This window comes from Arvicola amphibius, chromosome 4, assembly GCF_903992535.2.
Source record: "Arvicola amphibius chromosome 4, mArvAmp1.2, whole genome shotgun sequence".
Taxonomy (NCBI): Eukaryota; Metazoa; Chordata; class Mammalia; order Rodentia; family Cricetidae; genus Arvicola; species Arvicola amphibius.
This window is the reverse complement of record NC_052050.1, coordinates 36,412,233-36,438,157: the sequence shown is the minus strand read 5'-3', so window position 1 is coordinate 36,438,157 and position 25,925 is coordinate 36,412,233. Positions and strand designations below refer to the sequence as shown.

The following is a 25,925-nucleotide window of genomic DNA, read 5'->3' as shown; positions in this document are numbered from 1 at the left end:
CCACAAATGGGCTAGGCCCTCCCACTTCAACTATTCATCAAGCAAATGCCCACTGACTTGCCTCCAGGCCAATCTGACGGAGGCATTTTCTTAGTTGGGGTTTCTCTTCCCAGAACACTCCAGCTAGAGTCAAGCTGACAAAAATAAAAATAAAAATAAATCCACCCAGCAGTGTTAGACAATCTCTTAAGGACATTAGTTCTCACAGCAGGGATCCCTTGAAGTCTGCCTGGGCACACAGAACCTGGGGGTCTTGGTGCTTTCCCAACCTTCTTAGTGTAAACAGACCTATTACCAGGGGTGCAGGACAGCTTAATTTCGTTAGAGGCTGTGCTGAAGGTAAGCCTATAATGGTATGTCAAACACTAGATCATCCTGAGAGCCACTAAGCACCATCTAGGAGAAGGGGATAAATGCTATTTAAAAAAAATTTAAAACAGGGTGTTGCTACATAGCCCTGGCTGGTCTGGCACCTGCTTTACAAAACAGACTAGTCTCAAACTTATTAACACTCTGCTGCCTCAGCCTCCTGAGTGCTGGGATTACAAGTATGCACCACCATGCCTAGCAAGCCAAGGATTCCTAAACCCTGACACCAGCTGGGACCTTTAAGAAATACTGATCCAGTGTATACAGCGCACATGCACAGACACAAAAACATTGGGGTTTTGTTTGTTTGATACAGGGTTTCTCCCTGTAACTGCCCGGGCAGGTCAGGTGGCTCAGTGGGTAAAGGCGCTTCTCCTTGGGCCTGATACCATTCAGCAAGTATCCTCTGATCTCCACATGTGTGCTGTTGTGCACACACACACACGCACACGTGCACACACACATGTTCAAGGGAAAAGAAGACACAAAGAAAAGCAAGAGGAACACCTGGCTCCTTCCTAGAGACTGTTATTTAATTGATCTGGTGCTTCTGGGCATTAACAGACAACCCCTTCCCTACCCCATGACTCCAAGGCACAGGCAATGCTAAAAACCTATATTTGAATTCATAAAATTGACAAAACAATAAAAAGACAAAAGCCAAATCCCTGTTCTTTGGTGAGACAGCACAGCCTGAGCTCAGTGGTCATCAGAGCTTGTGTGGCAGCTGGGGACACACAGCTCAAGATGGGGAGCTGGGGGAATGGTGTTGATCTTTCCTTAGGATAAAAACTTTACGGTGACCATGTGACGGTCCACCTTCACTGACCATTTGCCTGTCTTTGGGATCACCTGGGAGGGCCACCCCTGGGCATGTCTTTGAGGGTGTTCTCAGTTAGACAGGACTAACGAGGAGGCTTTCTCTGAATGTGGGCAGCACCGCCCCACGGCAGGAGCCCTAGACTAAATGAACAGGGGAAGGGGAGAGAGTAAGCAAGCACGGGTATCCAAGCCCCAGATCCTGCCTCACACCCCCTCCTGCTGCTATGCCCATCCCCTACCCTACCCCCACTGCCCGCTATGAGGAAATGAAAGTTTCTCCTCAAACTTAAGCCAAAAGAAACCCTTCCTTTAGGTGCTTTTGTTCGGTATTTTCAACAGCAGCAAGAAAAGTAAGATCTCCAGACCTTCTGCAAACAAATTCAAACCTTGTACTAAGTGCTCACTGCTGTTGGGATCCTACTCCAGGGAGATCGCAGAGGAAATGAGCACCAAGCTCCCATCGTTCTTTATATTCTTCAAGGATATAAAGAGAGCATGGAGGTGACTTTTCCCAAGTCTCGCAGCCACCGGGATTACAATTCAGGGATGGTCCTCCATCCCACACTCAGGGCTGTCAGTCAAGATATCTGGCCATGTGAGGACAGTTTTGTTTCACAACTGGAGATGGGATACAGCCCTCTAGTGGGTACGTCTCATCGTGCTCGGGACAGTTCCTACAGCAAAGGATCATCCAGCCTAGGGCTCAGATGGAGCTCAGTAAGTAGAAAGCTTGTCTAGCTTGCGCAGAGCCCTGGATCTACCCGCAGCTACATATAGAGTGGGCACAGTGGGGGGTGTCTTGAATTCTGCACTTGGGAGGTGGGGGCAGGAGAACCAAAAGTTCAAGGTAATCTTCAGCTAAAGGGCAAGTTTTAGGACACCCTAGGTACATGAAACCCCATCTCAAAAAGGAAAGAAAGAAGGAAAGAAAATCCTACTGCCCAGGGTTTACCCACCCTTCTCAGCATCACACGGTGGCTGCTATACTGGACTTGTTCTGTGCAGCCCAGAGTGAGGCCACTATTCTGCAATATCACACTTTTTATCCACTTGTGGGACCCTGGAGGAGCGGACCAAGCGTATATGGAATTGCATAATAGTGACCCTGACTTCATAACCTCTCAGATCCACCAGGTTGGATCTCTCTCTCTGTCTCTCTCTCTCTCTGTCTCTCTCTGTCTCTCTCTCTCTGTCTCTCTCTCTCTCTCTCTCTCTCTCTCTCTCTCTCTCTCTCTCTCTCTCTCTCTCTCTCTCTCTCTGTCTCGAATGGTGCTTTGCAGCTGCAAAACTATAGTGCAAAGAGCAAGACTGCCAACTAATGGAGAGACAGGGCAGGACAGCTCAGCTGTAACATTCACTGGATGGAACCCCTCATTTACTTAATCCTCATCACCTGGAAGAGTAGGGATGCTGCGCACTAGTCCACTCAACTTCCCTCTACATCCTCGCTCTCACACGCCACAGGCCCTGCACTGGACTGCCCCATTCTCATGCCAAGACAGTCCTTTGACTCCTAGGAAAGATCCAGGACAGATACCGTCTGTCTTAACGCATCCTGGACATGAGCAAACTACCATTTCCAACTGGAAATGACACCCCAACCCCTTGGTCTCCACTGACCGTAGCCAATAAACAGGCTTTCACAGGCAGAGAGCCCAGCAGCACATTCAAGCCTGTGTGAGAATCGGCGTGCAACTCGGTCCGATTCCTACACACGCGTATCTCAGTCGAGGTGAGCCCCACTTTGAGCCTGTTTTTCCGACTACAGTGGCAGTCCTGGGTACTGGGCCTCTCTGAGTCCTCCAGGCGTAGCTAAGGATTCTCAAGTGTCTTGAAGAAGTTGTCCTTTCTCGGTCTGTGCAGGGAAACCCTTCTTCTGGCTGCAAATGGAGTGTAGAAGAATTCCTAAAGGCAACGGGGAGACAGAGGGGCTCAGGACACATGCAGGGCACACTCCTGTTCTCACAAACAAGTGTTCAGGGTAAATCAGTCCGAAAATGAGAGGAGACAGAAGCCACCGCCATGGAGCTGGGGGTGAGGGAGATGTAGACTCACCTGTGGCCACAGACACATTCAAGGACTCAAGACCGGGAGGCAGCCCACGCCTGGGCAGAATAGTAAGGAGCAGCTGGCAGGAGGCAAGAACCTCCTGGGACAGACCAGAGCCCTCATTGCCTGCAGGACACGGGACAGTGTTAGGGAGCCCCAACCTGAAGTCCATATACTTAGAAAATAGACAACTGAAAACGGAAAAGCAGGTATAGCCTACCTACCCAGCACAAGGAGAGTAGGCCGGTCCCAGATGAACTCTAGGCAGTTAGTGATGGGGACCTTGAAGGACTGGGAGATCTCAGGACCTGGGCAGCCCACTGTGCCCACCACGAGCCAGCCACGCTGGGCCTTGGCCTGAAAAGGGGAAGAAAACACCACATCCTGGCTCATTGAATCGTCATCAGAGCCATGGCTGAGGAGCCCAGGATTGCGCGCGCGCGCGCGCACACACACACACACACACACACACACACACACACACACACACACACTGAAAGTGCCTTCGACTTAGGGTGAGTCAGATTCTCTAGGTGATCAGCATTTGCTCTGGGCACTGAGGATGAGGCTGAGAACACAGCAGACTGAAATCCCAGCCGTGTGGCAGAGCAGCTGTTGAGTTCTCCTTGAAGTGGCAGCAAAGTACAGATCCGAAGATAATTAATGGATGAGTATCAGTGGGGGAAGGTTCTAGGCAGGGAGACCTGCAAGTTTACTAATGGATGAGTATCAGTGGGGGAAGGTTCTAGGCAGGGAGACCTGCAAGTTTACTAATGGATGAGTATTATCAGTGGGGGAAGATTCTAGACAGGGAGACCTGCAAGATTGGGACACAAAGGCCCTGCTCACCTGTCATATCTGAGGAATGGTAAGCTGGCCTGGGAGAAGGTAGCCAAAGAGGTAAAACAATAGCCACACAGAGTAAGGTCTCAAGGGCCACTGGAAGCATAGGGCTTTAGTACTGATATAGAAACTTTGAAAAATGTTATTTTGGTTTGGTTTTTAAGACATGAGTTCACTATGAACCCCACGCTGGCCTTGAACCTATGATCTTCCAGTTTTAGTCTCTCAAGTACCGGGGCTACAAGTATGTGCCACCAGATCTGGAGCTTTGAAACATTTTGAGCAAAGCGACCCTGTCTGATGTGAGTGTTGGCAGAATCACTGGGCATGCCACGCTGAGACCCCAGCATAGGGAAATGTGAACTTGGACAAGGGCAGCAGAAGAAACAGTGAGACATGGGGATGGTGTAGCAATAACTCCATGCAAAAGGCAAAAGGATTTGGGGACATGTGGGACATAACTGTGAGGACAAGTCAAAGGTGATCTCTAGGCTGAACAACTGAGCAGGGTAGGCCCTAGGAGAACAGAAGGTGAGCCCTAGAAATGGGGAGTCTGAAATGCTCACCGTGGGAGCGGAGGGGAAGAGCTGCAGCAGAGGTATGAGTCTAGAGTTGGGGTGGGGGGTGAGATCCAGGTTAGAGCATCCATTTGGGAGGCAGTCAAATAGAGTGGGAGTCTAAGCCCAGCCATGGTGTCACATGCCTTTAATCCCAGTACTCGGAAGGTAGAGGCAAGTGTGTCTCTGAGTTTGAGACCAACCTGGTCTACAATTGAGTTCCAGGAAAGCCAGGGTTACATAGAGAAACCCAGTCTAGGGGGAAAAGAAAACCAACAAAGACTCCCACTTCCCACCAGGCTTGGCCAGAGACCCCAGAAGGGGGACTGCCTCTGAGATGACCGAGAAAATGCTTCTAGACGTGCTGTTTATGTGAAAACCGCTGGCACACCTGACCTAAAGATTCTGACGCTTTCTTATGTATATCAGGGTTTAGCTACATGTGTATGTGTGCGCCACGTGTGCAGGATACTGGTGGAGGCCGGAAGAGGGAGGGCATCAGAAGCCCTGGTACTGGAGTCACAGATGGTTGTGAGCCACCATGTGGGTGCTGGGAATCAAACCTGGGACCTCTGGGAGAGTCAGTGCTCTTCACTGTTAACACTCTCTCTCCAGCCCCAGTACCTGTGGCTATTAAGGACTGAAATATGGTTAATCCAAATTGAGATGTATTATGTATAAACAGGGGGGGGGGCTGTTTGTTTGGTTTTGGTTTTGTTTTAATTTGGTTTGGGTTTTTAAAGATAGGGTTTCTCTGTGTAACAGTCCTGGCTGTCCTGGAACTTGCTTTGTAGACCAGGCTGGCCTCGAGCTCACTTAGATCTGCCTGCCTCTGCCTCCCAAGTGCTGGGATTAAAGGCGTGCACCCCCAACTCCAGGCATAAATAAACATTTTTAAATGTGATTTAATCTGAACATGGTAGCATACACTTATAAAGAGGCTGAGGCAGGAGGATTTCAGTGAATCTGAGGCCAACCTGGGCTACACAACAAGACCCTTTCTCAATTTTTTTTTTTAGCATTTAAAGTGTATTTTTTTAAAGATTTATTTATTTATTTATTTATTTAAATATTATGTGTGCAGTGTTCTACCTCATACTAGAAGAGGGCACCAGATCTCACTATAGATGGTTGTGAGCCACCATGTGGTTGCTGGGAATTGAAAGCAGGACCTCTGGAAGAGCAGCCAGTGCTCTTAAACTCTGAGCCATCTCTCCAGCCCTAAAGTGTGTGTTTTAGTGCTATTCTGGGCACACTGAATGAAAGTATGTTTCTTTTTACTTTTCTGGTTGTTTGGTGTTGTTATTGTTTTTTTTTGTTTGTTTGTTTTTTGAGATTGGATCTCACATAGCCCAGGCTGGCCTGGAAAGGAATCGTCTTAAAGGAATCGTCTTCCTCTCTACTTTCTTTTTTTTTTTTTTTTAATATTTATTTATTTTGTATACAATATTCTGTCTGTGTGTATTCCTTCAGGCCAGAAGAGGGCACCAGACCCCATTACAGATGGTTGTGAGCCACCATGTGGTTGCTGAGAATTGAACTCAGGACCTTTGGAAGAGCAGGCAATGCTCTTAACCTCTGAGCCATCTCTCCAGCCCTCCTCTCTACTTTCTAAGAGCTTAAATTACAGACACCTGGTTCTTTTTACTTTTCAGCGTGGTTACTAGAAAATCTGAAATTAGACACGTGGCTTGAATATAAGTTTATTAGGCGGCTTTCTTTCCCCCTCTTTTCAAGGTTATTGTCGGGGGGGGGGGGGCGGGGGGGGGGGGGAGGCGGATCAGACGGAAGTCAGAGGGTCTGCCAAATGAGGCAATGCTGCCTCCTGGTGTCTAGTCCGGGAAACACAGCTGAAGAACGCTAAATTGTCCCTAGCAAAGCCGTGTTCAAAATTGCTTTCAAGTTGAGCTTCTATTCCATGTATCCACATCTCCTGCCCACCAGCTCCCCCAGAGCATTGCTTAAGACCCAAAGGTGTCAGACACTGACTTGCTGATGCAGGTGGCCAAGGCGTGTAGTAAAAGAAATGAGGGGAGGAAATTCCTAACTTCAGACGATGCTCCACTGGTGATTTTAAAGACCATAGGAATCAATGCCACCACGTTCCCTTCTCCCACCCCCACCTCCCATCCACTGCTAGCTAGAAGTGACATTAAGAGCCCGAGCTAGACTCATCGCCTCTCTTTCCCCTCTCGTCCCACGTTACCTTCAAAAAACCGGCCAGGTCAGCAGTGGCGAACACGTCCATCACCTCCATAGCACCAGCGCTGGCCTTGCTGACTACTGGAGTAAGCGGGCAGCTGCAAAGGTTCCCCCACGATCCCCGTTAAACCTGGTAATCTCAAACCCCGCGCCCTACACACTATCTCGCTCCCAAGGCTCCGTCAACCAGGGGCCTGGACGAGGGACCCCCACCCCAAGGTGCTTAGGACTTGGCTCCGCCTCCACTAAGGGAAGTCCGTGCCTGTTTCTCCGGCTGGTGACGACTCTGTCTACTCCGAGGAAGTGAGCGGAGCGCAGCACAGCCCCAAGATTCCGGGGATCCTGGAGCCCCTCAAGGACGAGCCACAGTTGCTGAGGGTCGTCGCCCGGGCTCGCCTCTGTCGCCTCATCGCAGGGCCGGGGTCGCAGCGGGCTCACCTCCATGCAGACGCCCTGGTGCACCTGGTGTCCGCACAAGGCGTCCAGTTTCTGCCGCCTGGGCCTCAGGACAGGGATGCCCCGGGCCTCGGCCACCCGGAGCAGCTCGGCCCGCTCCCCTTGCAGCCCAGCTTTACCCGCCTGGAGCAGAAGCCGGGCCACGCTCCGGCGGGCGGCCCGCAGGGCCAGGAGGCACGGGGACAGGCCGAACAGACGTTCCAGCCTCTGGGTCGGCGCCAGGTCATCCAGAAGCAGGCGGCTCAGCTCCTCCCCGCCAGGCCGCGCCACCAGGGAGAAATGACGGACGATCCGGCGACCGAAGCACCCGACCGTCCAGAGCAGTCGCATAGCTCCAGTTGCGCCCGGGACTCCACGAACAGACGGTTGCAGAGGACCCACTGGCCTCCCACACCTCGCCCCCTCGCGTAGGACAAACTGTCCCCGAGTCCCACCATCTGCCAACCAAACCAAGACAGTCGCCTCCCAGACTCCCACGTGGGTCCCCAGCTTCCGGGTTCCAGAGGCCCGGCCCCCTGTCCGATGACGCACACGCGAGCTTGACCGCAACTAAGTCTCCACAGCACCCCCTACAGCAATGGTTCGCACTTCCTCCACCGCCGCGAGCGAGCAGAGGCTGTGCTGCTGCTGAGCTGACCCTAGCTCCGGCTGCTCTGGGTGAGGGGAGGTGTCGGGAGGCTGGGCTAGCCTTATTCACTTCCGCACCCGCAAAGACCAATTTAAGACGATGGGTGGGCCATCCTGTTCAGTCAGTCTGTCTTGGGGGCCTTCCTCCCCACATTCAGGCGCATTGTCGTTTCTGGAAATTGTTGCCAGAAGCTACCCAGTCAGACCCTTATCACCAGTCAGCAGAACCCCAGCGATATTTCCCATCTCCGGACCTCTGTGATTAAGCCCCAAGTCTATCCTGTCTTTGTGGACAAGCAGCTGATGTTCTTGGCCCATGGTAATACAGGGACTCCTTTGCTCATGGTAATGCTGGGACTCCTTTGCTCATGGTAATGCAGGGACTCCTTTGCTCACTGCTCAGACCCCCCCACTGAGCCTTTTCAACCTGTCTTTGCTTTTTTCCTTTTTAAACTTGTTTTGTTTTGTTTTTGTTTTTCGAGACAGGGTTTCTCTGTAGCTTTGGAGCCTGTCCTGGAACTAGCTCTTGTAGACCAGGCTGGCCTCAAACTCACAGAGATCCACCTACCTCTGCCTCCCGAGTGCTGGGATTAAAGGCGTTCGCCACCACCGCCCAGCCTAAACTTTTTAAAAAAAGATTTATTTACTTATTGTAAACTGGTGTTTTGCCTGTATTTACTCTGTGTGAGGTTGTCGGATCCCCTAGAACTAGAATTACAGACAGTTTTGAGCTGCCATGCGGGTGCTGGGAATTGAACACAGGTCCTCTGGAAGAGCAGCCAATGCTCAGAAACCGCTGAGCCATCTCTCCAGCCCCTGGCCTAAACTTTTTTTTAATGCAGTGTCTCACTAAGTAGTCCCCATGCATGGCCTAAAGCTCGTTATGTAGACAAGGTTGACCACAAATTCGCAGCAATCACCCTGCTTCTGCTTCTCAAGTGTTGGTACGCCTGGGGCCAATTTATTTTATTTTTCAAAATTCTTTCATTGTTTATGTGTGGAGGTGTATTGTCTGTGAGCATGGCTGTGCATGCCTGGTACCCAGGAGACCAGAAGAAAATGTAGATTCCCTAACAGTGAAGTCACCATGTGGGTTCTTGGAATCAAACTTGGGTCCTCCAGAGGAGCAGCCAATGTTCTTAACTGCTGAACCACCTCCCCAGCCCCTTATAAATGAAGTATTTATTTACTTACTAACTTAAGATTTTTGGTTTTTGGACACATTTTTGGTTTTTTTTTTGAGACACATGTATCCTTGGCTGATCCTGGCACCAACCGTCCCCTCCCACTCCAGAAGGGATACTCCAAATTTACCTACCTTCCCACTTACCTGGAAGAAATTCTCAGACACAATCACACTGATCACCAAGAAGCGGGGAGAGGGGGATGAAAGACACTTCTGAAGCCAGAGTAGGTTGTGATCTTTCTTTTTAATTGTTACAGTAAGCTGGGAGACAGGCCTAGTATTCTGTGGCCATGGCCAGAGTGCAGTGATGACCCCAGGATAAGAGCTAAAATTGGGCTGGAGAGGTGGGGGAGTGGGGAAGGGAGCCTACACAGGTAAAAGATGAGGCCTGTCTCTGCCACCCCAACCCTAAGGGGCAGAGGGTAGGGTGCAAGAAGATAGACAGTGCCCTTTTTGGCCACATTCCCTTGCCCAGGTCAAAAGGAAGAGGCTGAGGAGAGCAAAGGCTAAGGAGCCCAACAGGGTACTCAGAACAGGTCAGCAGATAAAATGGTCACGACTGTGCCTTCTCTCCCCAGCCCATTTGTTCACATATATAAACAGGAATAATTTGACAAATTTCCTATCCCTAGTGGAGTGGATACAGAAAGTAAGATCCAGGGTCCAGAAATCAACACCTAAAATCCAGAGGCAGGAGGCAAGCCGCGAAGGGTGGGGAAGTCAGGAGCTCCCCACAGAACACTAGGTCACCTGCTCTGTGGGCCTCATCTGGATGTCTCCAACCTGTGGAAGGCAGACGATTTGAGGCAATCACCCCCTAAAGGGCTCCCTGGGCACACTTGGGCTGCTCCCAGTGGGTAAAGAGCTAAGAGCAGACTCACCTGAACATGTGGGGGGGTGCTGAGGACGTAGATGACAGCCTCAGCCACATCTTCCGGTTTGAGACACTGAGAGAGAGCATGGGGGGGTGTTGAGACAAGGGCAGAAGTGACCCAAGTTCCTCCCCACCTCAGAGGGACTCTCTCTCCACATCCCACCCTAGCCCTCCAGGAGTGGTAAGCTAGGCAGAGAGGACAGCCTGAGGGGCTTTACTGGGCCCAGAAGAAGGCCCCACCTTTATGTCTTCGTAGGTGGCAGCTGCTCTCTGGGGGTCCTTGTCATGGAGTTTGAAGGCAAACCGTGTTTCCACCAAGCCTGGAGAGATACACTGGCCAACAGAGAGGCCCTGCTCAGCCTGAGCTCCAGCAGGGCCATGAGGAGGTTGAAGGGAAAGGACAGAGGCCACAGGGCTCCCGATTCACAATGACAGCTGCCTCATGTCCTCAACTGTCCTCCTTCCAAAGTCCGAAGTCACCACTGAGAGCTCCAACTGGCACCTCTCACAATACCCTGTACTGCATATGGGGCTGTTCCTATATATTTGGTTAACGCTTTACAAAGTGCTGTTGCTTAACCTCATAGCCAGATAAGTATCATTCCATTTCACAGATGTGAAGACTGAGGCTTAGGGATTCAGTGATTTACCCAAAGTCATGTCACAGTGTCTGATTTCCCTTAGTCTCACTCCATGCTCCCTTCAAGTCGGCCCCTCCCACTAACAGTGTAAGTCTGACCATGGGTTCTGGGTGAGTGAACGAACGGAGCAGACTGTCCTCGTAAGGAGCAGCAGCACCCAGGACTTGTGCACTCAGTTGAACCCAAGGGCTCTCAGCAGGCCTTCCTGGGCATGTGCGGGCAGGAGGGCTGGGCCCGTGCCATTCCCACCAGGGCTAGACCACAGCCTCACCGTGGCCCGGATATGGGTCTGGGCCTCCAGAAGCTCTTGCCTTAGTCCCTCTGTCAATGCAGTGACGGCATACTTGGTCGCACTATAGAAATGGATGACAGACTGGGGTGGGACTCGGTGGCCACACATGCTGGGTGGAAGAAGGGAAGGGAGAGAGGAGAGAGTAAAGTTCCACAGACACAGGCAGTATTCCGATCACCCTGGTCAGCCTTGTGACCCAGAGGCCAACAGGGAAGCCTTGCTGGGGGACTTCTGGTGGATACCCCTACAGTTCAGTTTTTGTTTTTTTCGAGACAGGGTTTCTTTGTGTAACAGTCCTAGCTGTCCTAGAACTTGCTCTGTAGACCAGGCTGGCCTCAAACTCACAGAGATCCACCTGCTTCTGCCTCTGGGAGTTCTGGGATTAAAGGCAAGCGCCACCACTGCCTGGGGAATCTAGTCTCTTGTCTATGCAGCTCCTGAAACCGGCTTTGCCTTGAAGCTGTCCTGCTGACTGTGTACTCCCTTCTGCAGCCAGACAGGCTGACAGGAGCCTCACCATGTTGTCTGTGTGCTCATGGACAGGGCTATGCTGGGAGATCTCTGGTGTTATCCCCCACGCCCCTCAATAGACAATGGGTTCTCCTATGCTAGAGTCTATGCAATGTCTTCGGCCCACAAGGTGGGTTTATCCCTGGATCTGAGGAAAATGCACAATGGCACCCAGTTCCTAGAAAGGCCCAGACCCAGGCATTGGCTATGGAGGACTCTAGACGACCAGAAGCCAGCGCTTCCCTTGGTCAGCCCCATGCCACTTAGATATTAAATGCCTATCTTACTACCAAAGAAACTGCCATTTGGAGGTTAATGAGCTGAGACAGGTGGGTCACTGTTGAAGGGACCTGTGCTGAGCCTAGGCCACCAGACCTCACCTGTTGATGTTAATGATATGTCCGTCGTCCACATTCCGCTCCTTCATGGATTGATAAGCTTCCCGAGTGCAGATGCTGAGGGCCAGGACATTCACCTGTGGGCCAGGGAAGGCAATGGAGTGTCTCCGGCTTGGGCCCAACTGAATAGGTGATAGAGTTGCAGAGCACCAGGGGGAGGGAGTGGCATGCCTTCTCTGTGGGGGTCCCACCCCTCACAGCTACCACCCCCAGATGACAGTAGAGGTAGCTCTTTTCCTGGCTGAGTTCATGTAGGACTAAGCCTCCCACCCAAGCCCAGGACACTCTGCCAACCATCTCTGCCACAGTCAGACCTCGGCCTCAGGAAACAAGCCATCCTTCTCAGGGTCAGTGGCCAGACCTGCTCCCTCCTAAACAGACTGAAACCGGTCCTGAAATGGCCTAAACCTTTCCTTACACACAGAAGCCAGCCTTCTCTCCCTGCCCTCCTCGGCCATCCTTGCTCCCTGGTAATTCCCACCGGCTCACGGGCCATTAACCTAAACCCCAGAAACAAGTCCAGGTGTGGGGAATCCAGTGGGTGGGGTCACTTGCCACTCCTGGCAGAGGTGACCCTGAGTCCCCACCCTTCACAGAACAGAGATCTAAGGCTAAGGCTATCAGCCACAAAGCACCTGTCTGCTGTCTGCTCCACCCATTAGCCTTGCCAGAGGGGCCAGCAGCGATAAAACTGTCATCAGGGGCCCTCCTGCCTCTCTCTTCTCTCCTCTCCAGAGGAGAGGGACAGCTGGCAGATTAGCTGATTTGCTTTATCAAGTGTCCCCCAGGCATCAGGACAGAATGCCCTCAGTGAGAACCTGCCTGCGTGTTTGTGGTAGCAGTAACACTTGGGTATTAGGATGCAGAAAGGGCTCAGCCTGTTTCTGGTCCTCTTTGAACAGGGTGGGATTGTGGGGCATACGGAGGAAAAATGAGTCCCTAGGGGCATGGTGGAAACCTCCTGGATCCAGGGCCTACTAGGATGGGGCTAAGGGATTTAAGTAATATTCAAGACAAGGGGGTCTTGGGGACTTAGGAGTCCCTCATCTCACAGATGGGCGAGCTGAGGTCCAGGCTGAGACATACGCCTCTGCACACGAGGGCTGTGATTCTGACCCAGAAGACTGAGGTCACAGCTTCATTCTCTTTGTTCATTGTTTCCCTTCCAAGGACCTATTAGTACTAGCCTACTGGTACAGACGTAGAGAGCGCAAAGACAGTGCTCTCAGCCTCTCAAACGCTTTCACACCCTAATGCCACCCCGCAGCGGCAGATGGAAACACATGTCCTCGGGGCTGTGCCTGGCCGGCACATGCTCTTATTACATGTATGTATTTACTTATTGTGTGTGTGTGTGTGTGTATGTGTGTGTGTGTGCGCGCGCGCGCGCGCGCGCGTGCGTGCCACAGTGCCAATGTGGAGGTCAAAGGGCAACTCACAGGAGTGGCCTCTCTTCTCTCACCATATGGCTCCTGGGTCTCAATGGTAAGCAGCACCTTTGCCAACTGAGCCATCTTACCAGCCCCTGGCCCGTACATTCTCTAAAGTGTAATACCGGCTCCCTATTTCTCAAAGGAAATCAAGGATTTTCCCAGACTGCAGGGAGCAACTAACCTGGATTTGAGCAAGGACCACCCCTTGACGAGGCCATGTGTTCTCCCACACTCTGTAGACCATACTTGGGGACAGTGGAGCTGGTAATAGTGATGATTTAGGTGTGTCTATCCCAACTAAATGTGATGGGACTGACGCTCAGAGGTTGTCGTGAATTTGCCTGAGCCGTGCGGGGCCAGGTGCACACATAACCTCTCGTCTCTGCTGTCTTCCCTAAGACCATGACCCCAGGTACCCAGCACAGGCAGGGACATTCATCAAACTACAGTTCTCTACCCTGCAATCTTTTCAAATCCCATCACAGCCAGTCTAGAGTGTAAGAACTATCTGGGGCCGGGAGGATGCTTATCCAGTTACTAGCCTTGTGATACTGGTAGTGAGTGGAAAAATCAAAATGTCTCCGTGGGAACCTGAAGCTCCCCTTTACTGTAGTCCTGTCCCCGGGAGCCCTCTGCCTTCTAGGCCCCTGGTGTCCACTCTCCTCTGACCCCCGCCCCCCAGCCTCCCGTCCCAGTTATACAAGCCTTACATTGAACATGTCCTTCCATCCGCTGGTGCTGCCCGAGAGCAGGGTGTCGGGCCGGGCCATGCCCGCATTGTTGATGCAGATATCCACACCATGGTGCTGAGAGCGGACAGCCGAGAACATGGAGAGGATGTCCTCCTCATTTGACAGGTCACATCTGTAGGGGATCAAAGTCCCGGGGTAGCCTGCACTCTTACATTCGGCAGCCAGCTCCTATGAAACCCAACAGGGGTCTAACTGGGGTGAGCCGCTCACTCCCACGCCTCCTCCCCCAGGGTCAGCCTTCCCTCCCAGGTCACAGTTCGGTCTCTCTAGTGGCAGCCGCCTTTTGGCTGCATGAGAGAGGTTAGGTCTGCCCATCCCCAAAGCTTGGTCTGTTTGGTCAAAGTCTAAGGGGTTGTGGACACTCCCTCAGAGAAGGGGAGGAACAGTAGACAGATCAAGGAGGAATTTCACATATACACTAAAGTCTTCAGTGCTAAGGAGAGAGAAGGGGACAGGGATCCGGGGAACGAAGGGAGATTTCTCTTCTCCTCTCTCCCCAGTACCACATCATTTTTCCATTAGGGCCAAGAGGCCCTGAGCTAGTTAGTTACCCCAGAGATCCAATTCTCTACCTCTCTTTAGAGTCAGCCAGTCCCTCCAGAAGGGCTCAGCTCTGAACCGCCACCTCCCCTTCACAAAAGGCACACAGAACTTAAAGGTGAGTCCTGTACACACCTTTCAGTGGAACTCAATCAAGTCCCTCTTTCTCCCTACATGTGGTCAGAATGTCTAACCCCAGGTACCCCATCAACCCCAATTTTCCCCACCTTAGTTGGTCACCTGCCACTAGACACTCCCTGTGCATGTCCAAGTTCCTCAGCACACTGTAGAGCCCTGAAAACGCAGAGCCACTGAGTGTGGCAGGAGCTGACATTTAGGAGTTGGAAGAAAGCAGGCTGTGGGATGCCAGTGAGTGGCTGGGCACTTGAGCCTTGTGAAGGTGACTGTGTAAGTGTGTGTGTGTGGGGGTGCAGGCTGCCCTAGAGGAAGGCCAATTTGGCCATCTGCCCTGGCCGGGAGCCCCTTCCTCCTTCCAAGTGAAGCTAGGAATAAAAGGCTTGATCAGGTGACCAAATAAATTATTTTCTGCCTTTTTGTTTGTTTTTGTTTTGTTTTTGTTTTGAGACAGAGTTTCTCTGAGTAGCCTTGCTGTCCTGGAACTTGCTCTGTAGACCAGGCTGGCCTCAAACTCACAGAGCTCCACCTGCCTCTGCTTCCCGAGTTCTCAGTCAGGGTCTTACTGCTTTAACTTCCTGTGAATTCTAAAGTTGTATCCCTCTGGGACTCAGAAGCCCTCTTCCACCTTATTTTGCCATGCATAACCACTCAGGGAATAGGATTTCTCCCAGTAGAATGCCCGAACCCAAACTCTTAGTTTTAATATCATCAAAACAATCAATCAACAAAATAGCGAGCAAGAAACCCAGGAAACCCCCCCTCCAGACTCAAAGTCCCCGGGAGAAAAGCTCTCTGTGTGTGTGTGTGTGCGTGTGTGTGTGTGTGATATTCTTCCCCCCATCATCGCCCCTCCATGTGTCACTTCTGTCATTTCCATCTACTCTTCAAAATAACCTGAAATAAGGACAGACCCACACAGCAAAGTTCTCCCTTAATGACATGGAATCATCCTAAAGCTGAATAATCTGCCTGGAGATTCCCTTGGGATTCAGGGCCTCCCTTTTCTGGCTAGCTTAGGGTAGACAAGTAGAAGAGAAGACAAGAGTGGCTTCAGAATTAGGGAATCAAATCTAAAAACAGGAGGCTGGAAGAGATGGCTCAGTGGTTAAAAGCACTGGCTGCTCTTATACAGGACTCGGGTTCAATTCCCAGCACCCACATGGCAGCTCACAACTGTCTGTAATTCCAGTTCCAAGGGGTTCAACACCCTCACACAGACACATCTGAAGGCAAAAATACCAAGGCACATAAAATTAAAAATTAAAAAAGAAACTAAAAACAAAACAAACAAACCAACAAACCAGGGGATCCAGTTGTCCAATCCCTGGCCTTAATCCCCTAGGCTTCAAAGCGGGTGCCTGCGGTGGAGGGGGGCTGGGTCCTATGCTTCTCCAGGAAAGGGAGGGGCAAAATGGGGCAACGGAGGAGCCAGGTGACCTTGGGATTATCTGGGAGGCTATAAAGTGTACCTTTAGTCAGTAACTGGGGAGTGGACAGTTCTTCCCGCACACCTTCTCCCTCTGCCTCCACCCAAGGCCTCCTTGTCCCTTTCCTACCAGCGGACTTTGAGCCACACTGAGGACAGAGCTCTGCAGGGAAAGACTAGCCCACACAGCTGATGGTGGTCCTGCTAGGGCAACTAATGGGAATTTCTCTTGTCTTTTCCCACATGGCCACCTCCTCCTCATCTTTTCAAAGTTGATACTGCTCATAAGTCTGAGAACCCCCAAAAGCATGTTAAGAGAAAAACTAGGGAGTTCTGGATCCATCAGGATTTACATATCCAGCGTCCTATTTCACCTATTCAGTCCCACCTAGGAAAAATGCTCAGAAAAAGAAGAATCTCTAAGTAAATATGCAGTCACCACTTAGGCTCACGGCATAAGAGTGGAGCCTCAGATATGAACTGAACGGACAGCTAGCTCCCACCCTTGCCCGCGGGTCAAACACTCAAGACCTCTAGCTTCTTGCTTATTGGTTGGCTAGCACTTTACCTGGTGTGACTGGGTGAGGTCTGGGGACAAGAGGAAACTAACGTAACCACTAAAGCTAGCCAGCTTTTTTTTCCTTCTCCCTGGCTGCCTAGTTAGGCCCTGACCTCTGGCTTCCCCTTTCCACCTGCCAGTGTAGGGGCGGACGATGGCAGGGTAAGGAAAGAGAATGCTAGGGGTCAGGGACTTGGTACAGTGCAGCACAGGCTACCAGGAGCGAATAGCTTTATATAAATATATATATATATGTATATATATACTTATATATATATAATTTAAAAAAGAGGAAGAAAAAAAGAAAATAAGAAAACAAAATAAGTCTAAGGGAGAAAGTACGTCCTCTCGCTACTAGATATCCATCACTCCTGCCCTCAAGGCCGTTGCAAATGGCCCTAGGGTAGCAGGCTGGTGAGAGCGGGGTCACAACCTGGCTCCGGCCACTCCCCTCCCCCACTCGGAGCCCTACCCCGTGGAAACGACGTCCCTCAGAGCTTCCCCGCTGCTCAGCGGGGCCTTACCTCGATGTTGCCAACGGTGCGGGCACAACCCACCACCTTCAGGCCCTGCTGGACTAATGCCCGGGCCACGGCCGCGCCTATGCCCCCCGAGGCTCCCGTCACCAGTGCCAGCCGGTCGCGCCACCGCTCCATGCCGGCTCTGGCCATGGTCCCGAGCCGTCCGCCCACCCCGTTCGGCAAGCCAGGCACTGAGATCACTGAGCTTCGTCCGGGGTCACCGAGGCTCGGCCGCTCCCTGGACACTGCTGGGGCGGGCGCGGGCAACCTGCAAACGTCGGAGCAGCGCCTAGCCCCACCCCCATGCGGGCCGGCCTCCGGCCGGGGCTCCGCCCTCGGGACCTCGGCACTGGGCCACATCGCGCCCGAGGACCGCCGCGGCCTCGCCGCCGTGTCCCTTGAGCGGCCGCGGGGCCACCCCTTCCGACCACGCCCCCGCGCGAGCCCGCCCCTCCCGTGGCTGACGGAAACCGCAGCGCTTCAGGTGGGGGCCCACCGGCGCGAGAGGGGTTCTTGACAAGCTCCGGTCTTGCTTTCTTGGTGAGCGCCTCCTTTTGTGGTGGAAGGAGAAAGAGGATGCATGCATGCAAGGCTTCCTTTGCTCAGTCAGCCCCACTTCCAGAGGCCTGAGGCCAGGGTGAGGGACCTACAAGTTACTCCAGTGCCCTTCCAAACCCCGAGTGACTTGGTAGCAAGGATTCAGTCCAGAAAAGCTTGTGTCTCCGCCATTAAGACCAGGTGACCTGAGGGAGGGCTCTTAAGCACAGTACCCGGTCCTATCCTTTGGCCTTACTAGCCAAGAACTAATTTGGTTAAAATACCCAAGTATGTTAGGTTCTACTCCTAACAGGCCCCATGTTCTCCATCTGCCCTTGACAGCACCCTCCCCAGTCCTACATGGACGCAATGTTATACGATGTACTTCAGTGATCACTGGCAAGAACTGACAATTTGAACAACTCGTAGCAAGCAAACTTACAAACTTTAAACATGTACAATATACTCTATAAGATTTTGTTTTGTTTTTTCCTCGTGCAGGCGACTCAACACAGGGCCTCACACTTGTTGTAGGGAGCACCGACCCTACCACAAGGCCTGGTGGCATAAGCCAGCACTATGGGAGGCAGAGGCAGGTGAATCAGTTCAAGGCCGTCCTTTACTACACAGGAAGTTCCAGGCCAGCTGGAACGTGAGACCTTTTAACAAAAAGCAAAACAATGACTGTACTGGCACATAGCGGTGTGATGGTGTGACCTGCAACCCAGTCCTAGGACAGGTAATGTGCCCAACTGTCTTTACTTCATTCTCCATTATCGGGTTGTCAGTTTTGTTCAGAGTAGGGTTCACTTTATTCTCTAGCTATTCAGTGTTTAAAATTGCCTGATGTTGCCGCCCGAGTGGCGGTGGTGCCTTTAATCCCTGCACCAGAAGGCAGAGGTGGATGGATCTCCGAGTTCAAGGCCAGCCTGATCTACAGAGTAAGTTCCAGGACAGCCAGGGCTACACGCTGAGAAACTGTCTTCAAAAACAAACAAACAAACAAAAACCTGTCCATCTACCTTCTTCATATAGTCATTCTTTATGGTTGCAGGAGTTGGACCTATAGTCCAGAGGGGGGACAACTTGTGAGGGTCAGTTCTCTCCATGTAGATTTCAGGAATCAGACTCAGGCTCTGAGACCTAGTGGCAAGCACCTTCTTCCCACTGCCATCACCTTACTGACCCCACTTCCTGTAAGACAGGGTCTCTCATTGGCCTGGAGCACGAGTCCAGTTGGCAAGCCAGTAAGAGAAATTCAGGGATAGGTCTCTAATGCCCAGCACTTTTTTTCTTGTTTAATCCAATTTACTTTATTATTTGACAGTTTCATACAGTATGTAACAAATTTAGTCCTTTTCTCTTTATGCATTTACCCAGTTTCATCCCTTACACAGTCTCTCCTCTTTTTAGTGTTCTGGGGATAAAACTGAGGTTTTGTTTTTTTGGGTTTTGAGACAGAGTTTCTCTGTGTGTCTGTGGCTGTCCTGAAACTCACTCTTTAGACTAGGCTGGCCTCAAACTCAAGAGATCTGCCTCCATCTGCCTCCCCAGTGTTGGGATTAAAAGCATGTGCCACCACCTCCCTGCTGGAACTTAGGTTCTTAGAAGCATCTTAACTGCCATCTCCCCATCACCAATTTGACCTATCATGGCAGCAAAATGCTGCTCCCGAAAACCTTTCCCTTTCAGCACTCAGCTGTGACAGCAGGGAGCTGTGAGCCACACTGAGTTTACAGTGGAAAACAAGTAAGGCTGGGTACAACCCATGTGGTCAGCTCTCACGCGTCCTTCCCAGGTCGCAGTCTCAGAGGATGAAGAGTTCCAACGTTTCGTTTTCATTCTTTTAGGGCAATATAAGCCTCTGAATTTAAGGTGTTTCTGTTACCTCTTTGGGAACCTCTAGTGTGGCAATTCAAGTTTCATGAGAAAGGAAGATGCTAGCCAGTATTTAAGCCATTTATTCTTTAAGAACAAGACTAGAAACTGCTTTACTCAGATGTCAAGTTTCACCAGAGGAAGAATTCTGTCTTGAACAGTCTGCATCTCTATCTTCATTTGCTCTTCATGATCTCTCCATCAATACCAGCCAAGTACAAAGTTCACAAGTGGCAAATACTAAAGCGCCACCACACTGAGTAGAAACATGTACACCACATTCTACTATGCGTATTAATAAATATTCTTTATTTTAAATTTTGCACATTGCCTTTAACATTGCGTCCAGACACTTTGCAAGTGGATGTCTACTGTAAACCATATATCCAGCTCACTGTCATTTCTGTACAGAGGTGTAAGTACAACATTACTTTTGCCACTAAGTTGCTTTAGTAAGTCTCACAGGAAGAGAAACGTTTAATGAAGAGATGGCTTAAATCATAAGCAGGCCTGCGCAGCCACGCAACTAAAGACACAAGCCTGAAGAAAGAACAAATGAATGAGGTTACCTCCACCGTCTCCCAAAACAAGGAATCACATTGATTTAAGATAAAATTTTGCCAGAAGTCACTAAATTAAGAGTTTTTTTTTTTTTTAAAAGAGAAGGCGCAGTAGTCATCTTGTGTGTTTCATTGAAAGACAGAGCTATTTTATTTATTTAATTTGCTCCAGCCGTTGTCAACCAGCCACTACAAATGGGCCTCTTGTGGTCATTTAAGCGGCAGTATTTATTAAATTTCTCCTTCAGATGCTGTCGGTATTGTTCTCTATTGCTGTAGAAAGACTGGTTATTAGCCATAAATGACTGTATTTCATCTTGTGAGATAAAGATTTCCTCATCTGAAGTACATTCAGACTCATCCTGCAAATTAAAGCAGCAGTTAAGACCATGACAAAAAATGCAAAATGCTGTACTTGGTGGGGCAACTACAAATTAAAGCAGGCTACCTTTAGTCTCAACCCAGTCATGTGATCTCTAATTGGAATGCTTACAAAATAAGCATCATGGCATCCCATCTTTGAAATCCAGCTTGGTTTGAAACACTGTATCTATAATCACCCCTTATACACCTGAGCCTACTTGACCATCACCACACCTTCTGCCTTTAAAACAACTGGACAGAAAGAGATGGATGCAGCTAATTCAACCAATATTTAAATAACCAGACTTATCTCTAGCTGATCCTGTGTCGAAACTTTTGTCTCTATACATTAAGTAAAAGATTTTTTCTTTTTTCTTTTTTCTTTTTGGTTTTCTGACACAGGGTTTCTCTGTAGCTTTGGAGCCTGTCCTAGAACCTGCTTTGTAGACTGTGCTGGCCTCAAACTCACAGAAATCCACCTGCCTCTGCCTCCCAAGTGCTGGAATTAAAGGCGTGTGCCACCACTGCCAGGCCTAAGTAAAAGATTTTTATCTCTACAAATTAACTTTTTTTTTTTACTTAAAATGTTATATAGAATCACCACTAAACTTTATAACATATACAAAAATAAAACAAGCAACAATAGAATCCTTAATATTCCAAATGACAGTTCCACCAGGACTTAATGGAAGGGATAGCAATTGTCTTTCTTTTCATGCATCAGCACACATTACACACTGGGACACTGACATCCGATATAGTGTAGCTGAAGTTTCAGGAGGTGATATCAATTTTACAACTCTCCCAAGACCAATCATACTTTCCTATATGCCACCTGAAGGAATTAACTTGGAATAAAAGCTTTAGTTCAGGTTCTTTTTTATTATTTTAAGGTTTTTTTTGGCGCAGGGTGGGGGGTATGGAGGACTTAAAACGGTCTTATCCCAGGATGTCTTCTCTCTGTGGCTGAGCATGAGTCAAACTCCTGACTTTTCTGCCTCTTCCTTTGGGGTGCTGAGATTATACTAATTCAATATTTTTTTCGGGTATAGAAGGATGAGTACTATACTGCCACTTGTTACTCTCCTAACTGGTCTAACTTTAAGACAAACAACAACAAGACAATGTGCTCCACAACAGTTACAAAAGCCATGAGTGGAAGAACAGAAATGAAGTCCCCAAAGAACAATGGAATAAACACCTTTCGTTTCTTAACCTCTCTCTGTTCCCTACCTAAGCTTCTAATATCTCCCCCAATTCACATTAAGGTATCATGAACTACTTACAAGAAGTTCAACTAAGCTCTTGGCACCTTTTCCAGAGTCAGGAACAAATGACATTTCTGTAGGTTCTGTGAACTGTGGTACGTTTTTCCTATGGTCAAACCAAGGCAATGGCTGCCCACCCTTCTCAGCGCTGCAACAATTCTCAGGATGTGCATCTTTGGTCTTGTCACGGTGAAACACTGTGTGCATGGTGTTTCCTGAGGTCTCTCGATTACCTGGATCTGTAATACAGCTTCCAAGTTTTTGGATCTGAAACCAGGACAAGAAATTTCCCAAGGAAAAAAGGGGACAAAAACAGTAGCAGTTATTATTCAAAGAAAACCAAAAATTTCCAGGTGGCTAGTGAGCTCCAGGTTAGCCTATGCTTCCAGATAAGACAGTCAACAAAACAAAAAATCTGCAGTCAAGTTTCAAGTTTTGAGAAGTAATACTAGGTAACAGCTGCAGCTGATTTATAGGACACTTACCCCAGTCCAGATGATATGCTAACCTGTTATATGTATGATCTTACTTCATCTTCATAGAACCTAAAACATAGTCTATTATCCTCATTTTTGCAAACAGAAAAACTAAATTTATTAGTTTTTCAAGATTATATAGCTAATTAAAATGATAGATTCTAGAGAGATGGCTCAGGAGTTTAGAGCACCTAACAGAGGATCCAGGTTCGATTCCTAGCACCCACATGGTGACACAGTCATCCAAACTCCAATTCCCAAGAAACCCTGCATCCTCTTCTATCCTTTGCATGCACAAGTTACTCAGACATTCATGAAGGTAAAACATTCATACATGTAAAATAAATATATCTAAAGGAAATTTTTTGTAAATTATGAAGTAAAGTAGAAAGTATTAACCAGATCTGTGACTTGTGACTCACTTGAACTTCTGGACAAATAAACACTTCCTCCTCCATATCCACACCCACAAGATGAACAAGCAATGCAACTATATAAAACATTTTTTTAAAAGACAGGGTTTCTCTGGCTGTCCTGGAACTCACTCTGTGGACCAGGCTGATCTCAAACTCAAGAGATCCGCCTGCCTCTGCCTCCCAAGGGCTGGGATTAAAGGCCTGCCTGTACCACCACCAATTCAAAGAAAATAGGTTGTTTTCAACTATAAAAATTACTAATTACAAATCACACTTACATGTTCATCGCATTTCAACATTTTGCTTTTCTTTTTCTTCTTTTTATTTTTTCCTTTTGTATTATTTTCTTCAGAATTTGCCCAACATTCAACACAACTGTCACCATCATCTTCTTTGTCTTCACAGTGATGAACACAGGAATCTTCACCTGCAAAAATTAATAACCCTTCCTATTTATGATGTTATATAAGCCATGTAGTAGATATTAATTAGGAATCTTAAACCCGAGCATACCATGTTCATCATGGTTACAAATTCCCTCGGTGCAGGCAACATCTGAACCTTCTCGAGAACCTGTTTCACTTCCTTCCATGCTAGATGAATATCCACAATCACTACCATTACAGTGTGGAGATACGCCTGAAAATAGAGCAAGTAAAAATAAAAATTCAGAGTCCAGAGAAAAATATCAAATCTTATTGCCTACAGAAAGTAAGTGATGAAAATATGACTAATATTTACATGTTATGTTTCTTGTAAGAAAAGAAATATTAAATATCAGACTAAATTGTATGGTACTTTTGAGGTGATAAAGCAACTTTATAATTCTAATTCCAGCAAGGTGGTGCCAGTGTACACCTTTAATCCCAGCACTTGGGAGGCAGAGACAGGCATATCTCTGAATTTGAGGTCAGCCTGGTCTACACAGCGAGTTCCAGGACAGTCAGGACCACTAAGAAATCCTGTTTCAAAAAACAAAATCAAATTCTAATTCCAAAAAATCTTCTTAAGAACACTTATACTTAAAAGAAAAATAGAGACTTGGGGTTTCATTTGTTTGTTTTACTGGTGGCAGGGCTGGGGATGGTGGTGGATACGTTGGAAAGATGGCCCAATGGTTAGCAGCAATGGCTGCCCTTCCAGAGGACCTGGGTTCTATTCCCAGCATTAACACGGCAGTTTGCAAAAATGAGGATAATAGACTGTGTTTTAGGTTCTATGAAGATGAAGTAAGATCATACATACAACAGGTTAGCATATGATCTGGACTGGGGTAAGTGTCTTGTAAATCAGCTGCAGCTGATGATGATGATGATGATGATGATGATGATGATGTGGGCCCCTCAGGGTTATCAAGAAAACACAGCATAACAAATTACAATAAAACTAGATACATACCTTCCTATCAAGGCTGTATGAGGCACCCAGTAGGCTAGTCTACAGTAGTGTTCAAGCAAGGGCAAAAAAGAGTCAGAGGCACCCTCCACTCCCACTGTTAGGAGTCCCACAAGAACACCAAGCTACACAACCATAACGTATATGAAGAGGCCCTAGCTCAGACCCATACAGGGTCCAGCAAGAGTTATTTTTAAAAAGATTTATTTACTCACCTTTCTTTATTTTAGGGGACCCCAAAAGATTGCCACTGCTAGGACAGGTACATGATGTATTTTCGTTGGTAACAATTACTTCTACACAACTATTACCATCTTCAGTGCTGCCACAGGCTTTGCAGCTATTTTCAATGAAGTCTGTTTCCTTTGAGGATGGACATTAAGAGACAATAAAAAGATTTACTTCCATAAGGGCTAAATTTTAATTTTTAATTAATTAAAAAGCAGTTATAAGATTAAAAAATGAAGAGTATCCATATGGAAAAAAAAAAAAATCACTGCAACTAGCCAGAGGCTCATTTCTGTAATCCCAGCATTTGAGACAGGAGGACTGTCCCAAGTTTTTGAGAAATGGTTTCTCTATGTAACCCTAGCTGGTCTAGAACTCACTATATAAATGAGGCTGGCCTGGAACTCACAGAGTTCCATCTGTCTCTGCCTCCTAAGTGCTGGGATTTAAGGTATACACTACCATGTCAGGCTACTGTTGCAAGTTTAAGGCCAATCTGAGCTGCATAGTGAATTCCAGACTAGTCTAGGCAACAGAGTGACATCCTATCTCAAAAAAACAAAAACAAAAAAAACAAAAAAAAAGGGGGGGAACAGGTAGTGGTGACACACACCATCTGGTAAACAGAGCCAAGTTCTGGAATAACTAGGGCCACACAGAGAAACCCTGTCCCAGAAAGAAAAATGAGAAAAAAAGAAAAGAAAATGTACTAAGCTACTTCACTATAAACCATCAGAAAACAAGAGTTATCAAAAAGGGGCGGGGGATCAAAGCAAATAAATAAATACCTTCAAAAAAAATAAAGTTAACAGTATCAAGCAAATTAGGTTATCAATGCTCTGTCTTCTTACCCCAAAGGAGTTACTACAATGTTACTATGTTCCTTTTCACTGCTAATCTAACAGCAATGGTGCCTTAGTAAGTCAAGAGCAGCACAAGTGAAATACACAGGAAGTCACTGTATCCTTCCCTTGTTAAACATTAAGCAAAAATCTTCTGACACATGCCCAAGCTATAAGAACTCTCTCAAGGAAATCTATCCTATTTGAGCTGCAAGCTGAACTAAGAACAATAATTTCACTTCAAAGAATCTGAGACAAACTATGCTTATTCAAATTTGTATTTATCAAATTAATTCCTCAAAAATGAATAGTCAATTTGTCACTTTAAAAAAAAGGAAAGTATTTGACATCCATAATTAAAAGGGGAAACAAAAATCCCTTACATTTTGAAACAATAGTCAAAATGTTGAAAACTTACTTTTTTTCTGAGATGATGTCTCACTATGTGCACATGGTATTTTTTAAATCTTATTTAATATAAAGTAGGCTTACAATTTAAATTATCTATGATTCCTCCAATTTAATTATTTATTATAGTAAACCCTGATTAAGTACAATCCACAATAAGTTTGTGTACTTATTGTGTACTTATTAGATAGGAGATTCTAAAGTTGGTCTAGGTCATTCACAAAGCTAATATTCCATATTTTGACTTTGCTGTAGAGAGATAACTATCCAACACATGGCTTTTATAAAACAAATGCATGCATTAAATATTGCGGCTCACACATGATTATGGGGGAAAAGTCAATACACACATTACAGGA

At 48.1% G+C, this 25,925-nt stretch overlaps 3 protein-coding genes across 8 annotated transcripts in view; all 3 read right to left on the bottom strand.

Moving 5' to 3' along the window:
- Positions 1-2,432: 2,432 nt before the first annotated feature.
- On the bottom strand, positions 2,433-7,816 carry Mrm1 (mitochondrial rRNA methyltransferase 1). Its single transcript, XM_038326854.1, has 5 exons — positions 7,105-7,816; positions 6,847-6,940; positions 3,465-3,597; positions 3,247-3,366; positions 2,433-3,096 (listed from the first exon to the last, which is right to left on the bottom strand). Exons 1-5 carry the CDS (start codon positions 7,626-7,628, stop codon positions 3,014-3,016), a joined length of 954 nt encoding a protein of 317 aa, XP_038182782.1. The 5' UTR covers positions 7,629-7,816; the 3' UTR covers positions 2,433-3,013.
- A 1,520-nt stretch (positions 7,817-9,336) lies between these two features.
- On the bottom strand, positions 9,337-17,465 carry Dhrs11 (dehydrogenase/reductase 11). The gene is made up of 7 exons (XM_038328682.1): positions 17,199-17,465; positions 13,970-14,179; positions 11,809-11,903; positions 10,898-11,027; positions 10,226-10,318; positions 9,993-10,058; positions 9,337-9,894 (listed from the first exon to the last, which is right to left on the bottom strand). The coding sequence occupies exons 1-7, from the start codon at positions 17,343-17,345 to the stop codon at positions 9,853-9,855; spliced, it is 783 nt and encodes a 260-aa protein (XP_038184610.1). The 5' UTR covers positions 17,346-17,465; the 3' UTR covers positions 9,337-9,852.
- Positions 17,466-19,893: 2,428 nt separating this feature from the next.
- The window catches only part of Ggnbp2 (gametogenetin binding protein 2), a 35,663-nt gene continuing 29,631 nt past the window's right edge, over positions 19,894-25,925 (bottom strand). For all 6 annotated transcript variants that reach the window (XM_038325252.1, XM_038325255.1, XM_038325253.1 and 3 more), the window contains 5 exons: positions 24,304-24,451; positions 23,207-23,332; positions 22,972-23,120; positions 21,820-22,068; positions 19,894-20,532 (listed from right to left, as the gene is read on the bottom strand). In XM_038325252.1, coding sequence (XP_038181180.1) covers positions 20,329-20,532; positions 21,820-22,068; positions 22,972-23,120; positions 23,207-23,332; positions 24,304-24,451 — 876 coding nt within the window. In that variant the 3' untranslated portion in view covers positions 19,894-20,328. The remainder of the gene's footprint in view (positions 20,533-21,819; positions 22,069-22,971; positions 23,121-23,206; positions 23,333-24,303; positions 24,452-25,925) is intronic.